The 12,512-nt window shown below is 42.7% G+C and overlaps 1 protein-coding gene across 2 annotated transcripts in view; it reads right to left on the reverse strand.

The window, feature by feature from the left end:
- Nucleotides 1-12,512, reverse strand: part of CLPX (caseinolytic mitochondrial matrix peptidase chaperone subunit X) — a 45,237-nt gene that overhangs the window by 8,758 nt on the left and 23,967 nt on the right. Inside the window, exons 5-10 of one of the 2 annotated variants that reach the window (XR_016218265.1) lie at nucleotides 11,715-11,874; nucleotides 8,949-8,990; nucleotides 6,301-6,477; nucleotides 4,929-5,093; nucleotides 3,803-3,957; nucleotides 2,372-2,536 (exon numbers count right to left, since the gene is read on the reverse strand). Coding sequence is in view for 1 of the 2 variants with exons in the window: in XM_002718000.6 (XP_002718046.1) it covers nucleotides 2,372-2,536; nucleotides 3,869-3,957; nucleotides 4,929-5,093; nucleotides 6,301-6,477; nucleotides 8,949-8,990; nucleotides 11,715-11,874 (798 nt within the window). In the remaining variant the exon portion in view is untranslated. The remainder of the gene's footprint in view (nucleotides 1-2,371; nucleotides 2,537-3,802; nucleotides 3,958-4,928; nucleotides 5,094-6,300; nucleotides 6,478-8,948; nucleotides 8,991-11,714; nucleotides 11,875-12,512) is intronic. The other variant, XM_002718000.6, reaches the window with a different exon arrangement.

Raw genomic sequence — 12,512 nt, forward strand, 5'->3', positions numbered from 1 at the left:
GCACTGCAGCATCCCATATGAGTGCTGGTTTGAGTCCTAGCTGCTCCACTTCTGATCCAGCTCCCTGCTAGTGGCCTGGGAAAACAGCAGATGACTCAAGTGCTTGGACCCCTGCACCTGTGTGGCAGAACTGGAAGAAGCTCCTGGCTCCTGGTTTGGCTTGGCTCAGCCCAGGCCCTTGTGGCCATTTGGGGAATGAACCAGCAGATGAAAAATCTTTCTCTCTCTGTACTCTGCTTTCCAAATAAATAAAATAAATTAAAAAAAAAAAAAAAAAAAAAGGAAAGAAAAACAGGCTCAGACAGGTTAAATAAATTGTCCAAAGTCTTGTTACTCTAAGTATTAAAGCCAGAAGTATTTTCTTTCAAGATTTATTTATTTGAAAGGTAAAGTCAGAGAGAGAGAGAGAGAGATTGTCCATCTGGTGGTTCACTCCCCAAATGGCCACAACAGTGAGGGCTGGGCCAGGCTGAAGCCAGAAGCTTCACATGAGTTATCAGGAGCCCAAGCACTTGGGCTATCTTTCAGTGCTTTCCCAGGCACATTAGCAGGGAGCTGCATTGCAAGTGGAGCAGCTAGGACTTGAACACTTCAGTAGGATGTCAGTGTCACCGCTGTCAGCTTAACTCATTGTGCCACAAAGCCCACCCCTAAAACCAGGATTTAAACTCAAGTCTGTCTGCATTCAGAACTGAAGACATAATCACTATATAATAACTCTCAAACAATGAATTTTTAAAAATTATTTATTTATTTATTTGGGAAAGCTCAGAGAGAGGGAGACAGAGAGAGATCTTCCATCTGCTGGTTCATTCCCCAGATGACCACAATGGCCAGGGCTGGGTCAGGCTGAAGCCAGGAGCCGGAGGCTTCACCAAGGTCCCCTGTGGTTGCAGAGGCCCTGGCATTGGGCCATCCTCCACTGCTCTTCCCAGGTCACTAGCAGCGAGCTGGACTAGAAGCAGAGCAGCTGGGATATGAACTGGCGCCCATATGGGATGCCGGTTTTGCAGGCAGCAGCTTTACCAGCTATGCCACAATGCTGGCTCCTCAAAGAATGAATTTTAGTAAAAGTAGATAATTAAGAAGTACAAAGGAAAGTCCTTTAGAACTAAAGATAATGAAGCTGCAAGGTTTAGACAAGACCTCTAGACAAGTGTGATTTTTAAAAAGAATTACAAAAATGAATATAGTAATCTTTTGTAACTAAAGTTAACTTTGTAATACTGTAAATTAGGGCAGTGCCTATGTAACAAGCATCTTAAAACAATTTCCACATGAGGTTGATGTTGCGGCATAGAGCCACTGACTGTGATGCTGGCATTCCATACAGTTGCTGGTTTGAGTCCCAGCCGAGTCCCAGGCATTGTGGCCATTTGGGGAGTGAACCAGCGGATTAAAGATTCTCTCTCTCTTTGGCTTTCTCTCTTTATATATAACTCTGCTTTTCAAAAAATAATCTTAAAAAATTAAATAAAAAGTAAAACAATTATCCACAAATCTCTTGAGTCACTGTTAAACACTCTACTAATAAAGGGAGATGGCACTGTGACACAGCAGTTGGGCTGCCACTTGTGATACCAGCATCCCATATCGGAGTGCAGGTTCAACTCCCAACTGTTCCTCTTCCAATCCAGCTCCCTGTTAATGTGCCTTGGAACGTGGTGAAAGACTGCTCATGTTCTTGGGCCCCTGCAATCCACGTGGGAGACCTGGACGGAGTTCTGGAATCCTGGCTTTGGTCAGCCATTGTGGCCACTTGGGGAGGAAACCCACAGTTTAAAAGATCTCTCTCTGTGTTACTTGGCCTTCCAAATAAGTGAGTAAATCTTTAAAAAAAAAAAAAAGTCTAATAGATGATATTTAGAAAGCTTCCAATTTACTATTATAAAATTTTAAAAAGTAACTAAGAAATCTAAGAAAATCCCTGACTGGGGCTGGTGTTGTGGCATAGTGGGTAAAGCCGCCGTCTGCAGTGCTGTCATCCCATGTGAGTGCTGGCTTGAGTCCCAGCTGCTCCACTTCCCATCCAGCTCTCTGCTATGGCCTGAGAAAGCAGCAGAAGATGGCCCAAGTCCTTGGGCCCCTGCACCCACATGGGAGACCCAGAAGAAGCTCCTGGCTCCTGGTTTTGGATAGGCACAGCTACAGCCATTGTGGCCATTTGGGGAGTGAACTACCAGATGGAAGACCTCTCTGTCTCTCTCTCTCTCTGCCTCTCCCTCTCTGTAACTGCCTTTCAAATAAATAAATAAATCTTAAAAAAAAAAAAAAATCCCTGATAGCAAACAGACAGAACAGACACTAAGTATCCATCCTCTCTAACTTTAAATGCTGTCTATCCTTCTAGCAACCCCTCAGAAAAACTTACCTTTTCATTTTTCCTCCTGCTGATAATTCTGTCTAAACCATTGAAAGCGCCAGATGCAACAAACAAGATATTTGTTGTATCAACTTGAACTGTTTCCCCACGTAGCTTTCGTGAATTCTTTTCTGGAACATTGACTATTGTACCTTCTAGTAGTTTTAATAAGCCCTAAATAAAGAACAAATAATTTATAGCATCACCATGTAAGTGTATCCTTTATTATACTTTATATAATGGGATTCAATGGGGGAAATTAATATGTTCATGATCAATGAGCATAACTAATGAAAACTCCCAGATTTTAACAGCTAACATGAAAATCTATAGTGTACACATCACATGAATAATTAATTTAAAATGGCTACAGGACTCCTGATGCATAACAACCGAGGAAATAATCAACCTAAGAGGTTGTTCTTGATGATAAAGATACAACTGACATAAAGACAGAACTAGGACTCTATAAAATGGTTCTAAATCATGGTGGGAAATATTAAAAATCTGAAAATAGTTGAAAAATTGCCTCTCACATAAATTTAAATTTTATTCAGTTCTAGGGCTAAACTTTGAATTTTGAGATACCATTATATTAAAAAAAAAGGATCTAGCACTTTCAATGTGATTGTACCTCTCTGTCTCTGTCAAAACAAAAACAAAACAAAAATTCTGAGATTTTCCTCACCCTTTAGTTTATGTCATAATTATTTACCATCAAAAGGTCAATATGGCCAATAAGTCATTGTGACTTTAATTATGACTCTGTGAGGAATTAAAAATTATTCTATAAACTTTCTAACTAAGTAAAGGAATAGGAAACATGTAAATAGCTCAAAACATTCATCAAGAGTCTTCTAGAGGGGCCAGTGCTGTGGTGTAGTAGGTTAAACATCCACCTGTAGCGCCAACATCCCATATGGGTACCAGTTTGAGTCCCAGCTGCTCCACTACCAATCCAGCTCCCTGTTGATGGCCAGGAAAAGTAGTGGAAGATAATCCAAGTCCTTGGGCCCCTGTACCCATGTGGGAAACCCAGAAGCAGCTCCTGGCTCCTGGCTTCTGACTGTTCTGACTGGCCCGACTCTGGCCATTGTGGCCATTTGGGGAGTGAGCCAATGGGTGGAAGAACTCTCTCTGTCTCTCCCTCTCTCTGTCCATAACTCTGCCTCTCAAGTAAATTAAAAAAAAAAAAAAAAAAAAAAAAAGTCTTCTAGAAATGTTTAATTAGGCCTTTGAGGAATAAAAACAACAACAAAAAATTTTTTCTTTATTTCTTCAAAATATGTTTAATTTGCCAAGAAAGAGAATCTGGTATTTAAAATCATCAACAACAACTTTCTTTTAGGTCTGCATCTGAACTACTTAAAGTGATATGTGGAGTTTGGGGTGGGAGAAATAAACAAAACAGAATCTAATTGAATGTGAAACCAAACGTACAATCTTTGGGAGGCTGATGTGCTCCCTTCCTTTTAGTGGGCTTGAACAAAATATTCAACTGCTTACTTGCTGAACGCCTTCTCCACCTACATCCCGTAACTGGTGAATGCCTGGCACACTGCCAATCTTATCTACTTCATCCAGAAAGACAATTCCTATAATTCAAGGAGGATTCTATTTATAATATGAAAAAGACACACACAAGATAGTCTCAGCTTTAAAAGATACAACCTAGAGAGCCGTTATTCAATCTTTCATTCTTAACATATGCAATGACTTGACATTATAAAAATATACTGCTAAGGGCCAGTGCTGTGACACAGTAAGTTGATTCTCTGCCTGTGGTGCTGGCTGCTCCTCTTCCAATCCAGCTCCCTGCTATGGCCTGGGAAAGCAGCAGAAGATGGCCCAAGTCCTTGGGCCCCTGCATCCATGTGGGAGACCTGGAAGAAGCTCCTGGCTTCAGATCAGCTCAGCTCTGGCCATTGTGGCCATTTGGGGAGTCAACCAGTGGATAGAAGACCTTTCTCTCTGTCTTTCCCTCTCACTGTCTGTAAATCTACCTCTCAAATAAGAAAAAAAAAATCTTAAAAAAAATACACTGCTATCTCTCCATCATTTTGTGCAACTGCCTAGAATTAAATAAGACTATCATTTGAGTATGATACCCAAATGTCTTAATAGTCATCTATCCCACTAATGTATTTAAGTTGTTTATTACAGGAAGCTGATAGTATGGAACCATGAGGTATGTACAGTGCCAGTACTAGCGAATTTGTAGCTTACCCTTTCCCAGCTGTACTCTTGTCTGGAAGGAATTTCATCAGGATGCTGTCAAGCTTTTCATGTCAACAAGGACAGATAACAGATGGAGATCTAATGATAATACTGAGGATATACTAGTATTTAGGCCTGTCTCCACCCTAGTAGACAGTTTAGTAACAACAAAGCAAACCAAACTTTGTGGTCTTTAATCAGTATGTTAAAAACTATGTAATATTAAGTACTTATACATAATTATAAGATTTTAGTCCATAACTCAAAATCAGAGTTAGATTATCTCTTAACATTAAACTGCTTCCCCAACAGACTATATGGGGACACACATGTGGTGCTGCAAACATACCTTGCTGTGCTTTTTCTACATTATAATTGGCGTCCTGGAGGAGTTTTGCGATCACAGATTCAATATCTTCACCCACATATCCAGCCTGAGTCAAAGTCGTACAGTCACAGATAGCAAAAGGAACATCAAGGCATTTAGCTAGAGTTTGTGCCAGCAAGGTTTTACCTACAAAAAGAAATAGTAACTAAAGGTTTATTAAAGATCTACTGACATAATTTTTCTACAAAGCTGCAAAATAAATTTCAACAGTATATAATAAAAAGTTAATGGTCACATGTTTTCTCTACTATTATTCTGATCCAGTTGTATATTTTAAAGATTTATTTTATTTATTTGAAAGGCAGAGTTGAAGAGGCTGGCATGGTGGTATTGCAGATAAAGTCGCCACCTGCAGCACTGACATTCCCTATTGGTGCCAGTTCAAGTCCTGGCTGATCCACTTCTGATCCAGCTCCCTGCTAATGTGCCTGGGAAAACAGCCAAAGATGGCCCAAGTACTTGTGCCCCTGCAACCATGTGGGAGACCTGGAAGAAGATCCTGCCTTTTGGCTTTGGATTGGCCCAGCTTTGGCCATTATGTCCATTTGGGAAGGGAACCAGCAAGCAGATGGAAGATCTCTCTCTGTATTTCCCTCTCTCTAACTTTACCTTTCAATTAAAATCAATAATTTAAAAAAACTTTTTTTTTTTTTTAAAGGCAGAGTTAGAGAAAGGCAGAGAGACAAACACAGAGAAAGAGTTTGCTCTTCCATCTGCTGGTTCACTCCCCAAATGGGTGCAATGGTCAAGGCTGGGCCAGGCTGAAGCCAGGAGCCAGGAGCTTCTTCCATGTCTCCCACAAGAGTGCTTGGGCCATCCTCCACTGCTTTCCAGGCACATTAGCAGGGAACTGGATCGGAAGTCGAACAGCTGGGATGCAAACTGGTGACAATACGGGATTCAGCATAACACACAGCAGACAAGAAATATGTCACAGAATCATTTAAATTCTATTTTTTAAAATGAGTCATGGCCAGTGCCGTGGCTCACTAGGCTAATTCTCTGCCTGTGGCGCCAGCACCCTGGGTTCTAGTCCCAGTCGGGGTGCCGGGTTCTGTCCTGGTTGCTCCTCTTCCTGTCTAGCTCTCTGCTGTGGCCCAGGAGTGCAGTGGAGGATGGCCCAAGTGCTTGGGCCCTGCACCCCATGGAAGACCAGGAGAAGCACCTGGCTCCTGATTAGTGCGGTGTGCCGTCGTAGCGCGCCGGCCGCAGCGGCCACTGGGGGTGAACCAACGGCAAAGGAAGACCTTTCTCTCTGTCTCTCTCTCTCACTGTCCACTCTGCCTGTCCAAAAAAAAAAAAAAGTCACAAGTTTCCTGAAGAAGTTATTTACCTGACCCAGTTGGTCCAAGCAGCAAAATGTTACTTTTTTCAAGTTTTATGTCATCATGAGCAGAGTCCAATACTTCGCCTCCTCGCTTTTCCTGAGGTATTTGCTGATTCACCTGTTGCTGCATTGATGCTCCCAAAGCATTACCATGTGGGCTGATTCCAGCGATCTGCAGCAATTCTGAAAGAAGGCCAAAAAATTACTAAAGTATCATTTGAATTTACTTTTTTTAAATAAAGATTTATTTATTTATTTGAAAGGCAGATTTACAGAGAGGCAGCTAGAGAGAGAGAGAGAGAGAAGTCTTCCATCTGCTGGTTCACTCCCCAAATGGCCGCAATGGTTGGAGCTGTGCTGATCTGAAGCCAGGAGCCAGGAGCTTCTTCCATGCCTCCCACCCAGGTGCAGGGGCCCAAGGACCTGGGCCATCTTCCACTGCCTTCCCAGGCCATAGCAGAGAACTAGGTTGGAAGTGGAGCAGCTGGGACTCGAACCAGTGCCCATATAGGATGCTGGCACTGCAGACAGCGGCTTTACCCACTATGCTATAGCACCGGCCCCTGAATTTACTTTTAAAAATGCCCCCAGTGAAAACCTATGTCTAAAACCAAACACTTAGGGTTAGTGTTGCAGCATAGCAGATTAAGATGCTGCTTGCAATGCCACCATATGGGCACCAGTTCGAGTCTTGTCTACTGTACTTCCAAACCAAGTTCCCTGCTAATGTGCCTGGGAAAGCAGTGGAAGATGGCCCAAGAATTTGGGAACCTGCTCTCATGTGGGAGACCTAGAAGAAGCTCTTGGCTCCTGCTTGGCCCAACCCTGGCCATTACAGTTATTTGGGGAGTGAACCATCAGGTAGAAGATTCTCTCTCTATGGTTCTGCCTTTCAAATAAATAAATCTAAATAAATAAATAAAGAGCCATATGAATGTCTTATTGACACCCCTGGAACCTTATCTTCTGCAGCAACTAGATTCACCTCTGAAGAAATGGGTGCAAGCCATCAGAACAGTTATTCTGCTTGATGTATCAGGTCCTCCCCAACCCTCCATGGGACCACCTGATGTTCACAGGAGCAATCCAGGGCTGGAAACAATGAACTGAGGCTAATTCATAATTTGCAAAACTACAATAAGTTTCATAAATACCAAAAAATAAACTGTTTTTTAGCAAAGAGTAGTCAGAAGATAATCTACCACCATGAAAGATCTATCACTATAGAAGGTTGGCTCTGATTATAGTTTTGCAAAAAAAAGATGTAAAGTAGTAAATCATGGATTTTTATTTTTTTATTTATTTTTATTTATTTATATTTTAAAGATTTATTTATTTATTTGAAAGTCAGAGTTACACAGAGAGAGGAGAGGCAGAGAGAGAGAGAGAGAGAGGTCTTCCATCGGATTGGTTCATTCCCCAGTTGGCTGCAACAGCCAGAGCTGTGCCAATCTGAAGCCAGGAGTTAGAAGCCAGGAGCTTCTTCTGGGTCTCCTACATAGGTGCAGCGGCCCAAGCACTTGGGCCATCTTCTACTGCTTTCCTAGGCCTCAGCAGAGAGCTGGATCGGAAGTGGAGCAGCCAGGTCTCGAACTGGCACCCATATGGGATGTTGGCCCTTCAGGCCAGGGCGTTAACCCACTGTGCCACAGCGCCAGCCCCAATCATGGATTTTTAAAAACACAACTCCTGCTTAGATGTCTATCTTTATAGAGGAAAACTACATACAGTGCATGTATTTCTTAAGTTTTGCTTTAAGAAATATCACAGGGGCAGGCACTGTGGCACAGCAGGTTAAGTCACTGCCTACAGTGCCTTGGTCCCATAAGCAGTCTGGTTCAAGGACCAATTACTCCACTTCCAATCTAGCTCCCTGCTAACATGCCTGGGAAAGCAGCAGAGGACTGCCCAAGTGCTTCAGCCCCTGCATCCATGTCAGAGACCTGGAAGAAGCTCCTGGCTCCTCGTTTCGCCTAGCTCAGTTCCAGCCATTGCAGCTATTCGGGAAGTGAACCAGTGGATGGAAGATTTCTCTTTCTTTCTCTCTAAGTCTGCCTTTCAAAAAAAAAAAAAAAAATCCAAAAAATAGTGTCATAACAGAAAAGACAGAAATCAAATACCTGAAATAACCCAACATAAACCACACAAATTATGAAAAACTTTCAAAACTAGGCCGGCACTGCGGCTCACTAGGCTAATCCTCCGCCTTGCGGCGCCGGCACACCGGGTTCTAGTCCCGGTCGGGGCGCCGGATTCTGTCCCGGTTGCCCCTCTTCCAGGCCAGCTCTCTGCTGTGGCCAGGGAGTGCAGTGGAGGATGGCCCAAGTGCTTGGGCCCTGCACCCCATGGGAGACCAGGAGAAGCACCTGGCTCCTGCCATCAGATCAGCGCGGTGCACTGGCCGCAGCGCGCCGGCTGCACCGGCCATTGGAGGGTGAACCAACGGCAAAAGGAAGACCTTTCTCTCTGTCTCTCTCTCTCACTGTCCACTCTGCCTGTCAAAAAAAAAAAAAAAAAAACTATATATGACATATCTGATAAGCATATTTGGATTTTTCTTGGTAATATACTGCCTTATTACAGCTGAGACACTTCACTGCGGTACATCTCAAAAGGAAGAACAATTTAGGAGGACCCGAGGAGAGGTCACTTACTTGTGAATCTGTATTCATCCTCCCGTCTTCTGATCTCTAACTCTGAGAAAGGATGAAAACGGCAACATGAAAATATTACAAATTTGTTTAGCTTGGGGAAACAATGAGCATCCCACTTCCTACCCCTTCCAAATACACTGAAAAGATGCATTCTCTAATATTCATGATGGCTATCCAGCTGTTAATACTCATGCTTTCCAAATACAAAATTCTATCTATTTTAAGAAAAGAATGCAATTATTTAAGTCTTCAATAAAAGTTAAAATCCCTCATACTAATAAATAACATAACCATATGTTCTTCCACTATCTTGAACAGTTTGCACATTGACTAATGACTGAAGGAACCAGAAAAAAATTTGCTGTGCTATTAGACAGGACTATTTGGACCTTTCAAAAACAAAAAGAGGTTTCAAGTTTTCCATTAGTTATGACTAATGCTTTCTAAAAAAAAAGTAACTGATATTACCAAAAAAATTTCTTTGCAGTTAAGTTCAACAAGCAAATAAATGACTTCATTAAAACCAGTTATATACTTAGTAGCTACTAAAGGTACTCAAAAAATAATTTAGTTTTAAAAAGAACTCACTTAGATTGTACAATAATGACCAAAAGAATCTAAAATGCTAGATTATAGGTCTAAATTGGAAATCAGGACTCTCTGACCAACAATAACAAAACAACTTAAATATTTATGTTTCACTATATTAACAATTGTGAATATAAATTTTTATAAAATATTCTATTTAATAAAACACGCACTGTATCCACATTAATTTGAAATTACATAGTATATTAAAATATTAAATTCTTTTATTTTTTATTTTTGACAGGCAGAGTGGACAGTGAGAGAGAGAGAGACAGAGAGAAAGGTCTTCCTTTACCACTGGTTCACCCTCCAATGGCCGCCATGGCTGGCGCACTGCACTGATCCGAAGCCAGGAGCCAGGTGCTTCTCTTGGTCTCCCATGGGGTGCAGGGCCCAAGCACTTGGGCCATCCTCCACTGCACTCCTGGGCCATAGCAGAGAGCTGGCCTGGAAGAGGGGCAACCGGGACAGAATCCGGCGCCCTGACTGGGACTAGAACCCAGTGTGCCGGCGCCGCAAGGCAGAGGATTATATTGAGCCACGGCACCGGCCTATATTAAAATATTAAAATCTATCATTAATAGGCCTTGCACTTTGAAACAAGCACTTTACAATTGTACCCCCAACCTTGCACTCTGTATCTGGGGCCCAAAGAGGAAGAGTGTAGATATGTGGCATATGTTTTTTTTTTTTTTTTTTTTGACAGGCAGAGTGGACAGTGAGAGAAAGAGAAAGGTCTTCCTTTTCTGTTGGTTCACCCCCAATGGCCACTGCGGCTGGTGCACTGCGCTGATCCGAAGCCAGTAGCCAGGTGCTTCTCCTGGTCTCTCATGTGGGTACAGGGCCCAAGCACTTGGGCCATCCTCCACTGTACTCCCGGGCCACAGCAGAGAGCTGGACTGGAAGAGGAGCAACCAGGACAGAATCCGGTGCCCCGACTGGGACTAGAACCCAGGGTACCGGCGCCGCAGGTGAAGGATTAGCCTATTGAGCCACGGCACCGGCCGAGTGGCATATGTATTAACAGTTATCATCTCCGCCTACCTCTTACTCAGGCAAATGAAATTCTGTATTCTGAACCCAAAACACAAGAACTCAGAGTCATACAGAGCATTACAATGATTCGTTCAGGAGAATTAGCCTGTGTGGTAAAGTCTATAATTCAAAGACAATATCTTGGGGCCAGCATTGTGGTTTAGTGGACTAAGCCTACGCCTGTGGTGCCGGCATCCCACATGGGTGCCAGTTTGTATCTCAGATGCTCCTCTTCCCATCCAGCTCTCTGCGATGGCCTAGGAAAGCAGTAGAAGATGGCCCAAGTAGTTGAGACCCTGCACCTGAGTGGGGAGACCCTGAAGAAGCTCCTGGCTCCTGGCTCTGGATTGGCCCAGCTCTGGCTGTTGCAGCCAATTGGGTAGTGAACCAGCAGATGGAAGACCTTTCTCTCTGTTTCTGTCTATAACTCTGCTTCTCAAAAAATAAATAAAATTAAAAAAAAAAAAAAAAAAGACAATGTCTTACTCCACCAGGTTTCAAATAGTTTTTACTGAGACCATCAATAAGAAATATAATTTGTGGGGCCAGCTCTGTGGTGCAGTGGGTTAAAGCCCTGGCCTGAAGTGCTGGCATCCCATTTGGGCGCCGGCTCGAGTTCCGGCTGCTCCTCTTCCAATCCAGCTCTCTGCTATGGCCTGGGATAGCAGTAGAAGATGGCCCAAGTCCTTGGGCCCCTGCACCCACATGGGAGCCTGAAAGAAGCTCCTGGCTCCTGGTTTTGGATCAGCTCAGTTCCAGCCGTTGTGGCCTTCTGGGGTGTGAACCAGTGGATGGAAGACCTCTCTCTCTCTGTCTCTACCTCTCTCTATAACTCTGTCTTTCAAATAAACAAAATAAATCTTTAAATATATATATAGTGACTCAAAATCCAAACAAATTTTCAGAAACAATACTTACCTAAACTACAAGTTAATGTAGTCTAGTATTTTCTGCTGACATTGATTAGTTTAAGAAAGAAAAAAAACTGCAATTGGCAACCTACCAAAATGATTTCATGACCCACTAACAGAAAGCAACCCACACTTTGAAAAAATGTATTTTAAGATGAAAGGAAAGAGTTACAAATAAAGACTACTTCTAAGCAGACACATCTGTACGTGGTCAGTAATCAAAAACACTAACCTCTGGGTGTTAAGGATGTCTGCTTCTCAGCCTCTGCTTGCTGTCGCAGATTAGCTGGGATGTTATTATATATCCTCTTGTAATGGTTGTACACAGCCACTGAAAGCACCTTCTTTGCAAATGACTGACCAACAACATACTTGTCGAGGTAGTTATAGATCTGAAAAATGGTTAGGCATGAATAATTTACTATGAGCTACTATAAAAGCACACATAATAAAAAGTGACATATTGAACCTATTTGCTTAAATTTTATTTTTTAAATATTTATTTAGGGGCAGGTGTTGTGATACAATGAATTAAGCCACCACTTGAGATGTCTACATTCCATATCAAAGTGCCAGTTTGAGTCCTGACTGCTTTGATTCTGATCCAGCTTCCTGCTAACCAATCTGGAAAAGCAGCAGATGATGGCCCAAGTACCTGGATCCCTGCCACCCACATGGGAGACCCAGATGGAGTTCCTGGCTTTGGCTTGGCCTGGCCCCAGCTGTTGTGGCCATTTGGGGGGTGACCAATGGATAGAAGCACCCTCTCTCTCTCTGTCACTCTGCCTTTCAACTAAATAAATAAATCTTAAAAAAATTTTTTTAAGTGCATCCAAGAGGCAGAGAAAGAGAATGCTTGCATCTACTGATTCACTCCCCAGATGCCTGTAATGTCCAAGGCTGGACTGGAGCAAAGAATACTGTCCAGGTCTCCTACGTGAATGGCAAGAACCAATTACTTCTCTCAACCATATGAATATGATATTCTTAGAAAGATAATGTATTATAAAACTACCTGTTTCAGAAACCA

The sequence above is a fragment of the Oryctolagus cuniculus genome, chromosome 12 (assembly GCF_051225735.1).
Source record: "Oryctolagus cuniculus isolate XC-2025 breed Fujian yellow rabbit chromosome 12, ASM5122573v1, whole genome shotgun sequence".
NCBI classification, from domain to species: domain Eukaryota; kingdom Metazoa; phylum Chordata; class Mammalia; order Lagomorpha; family Leporidae; genus Oryctolagus; species Oryctolagus cuniculus.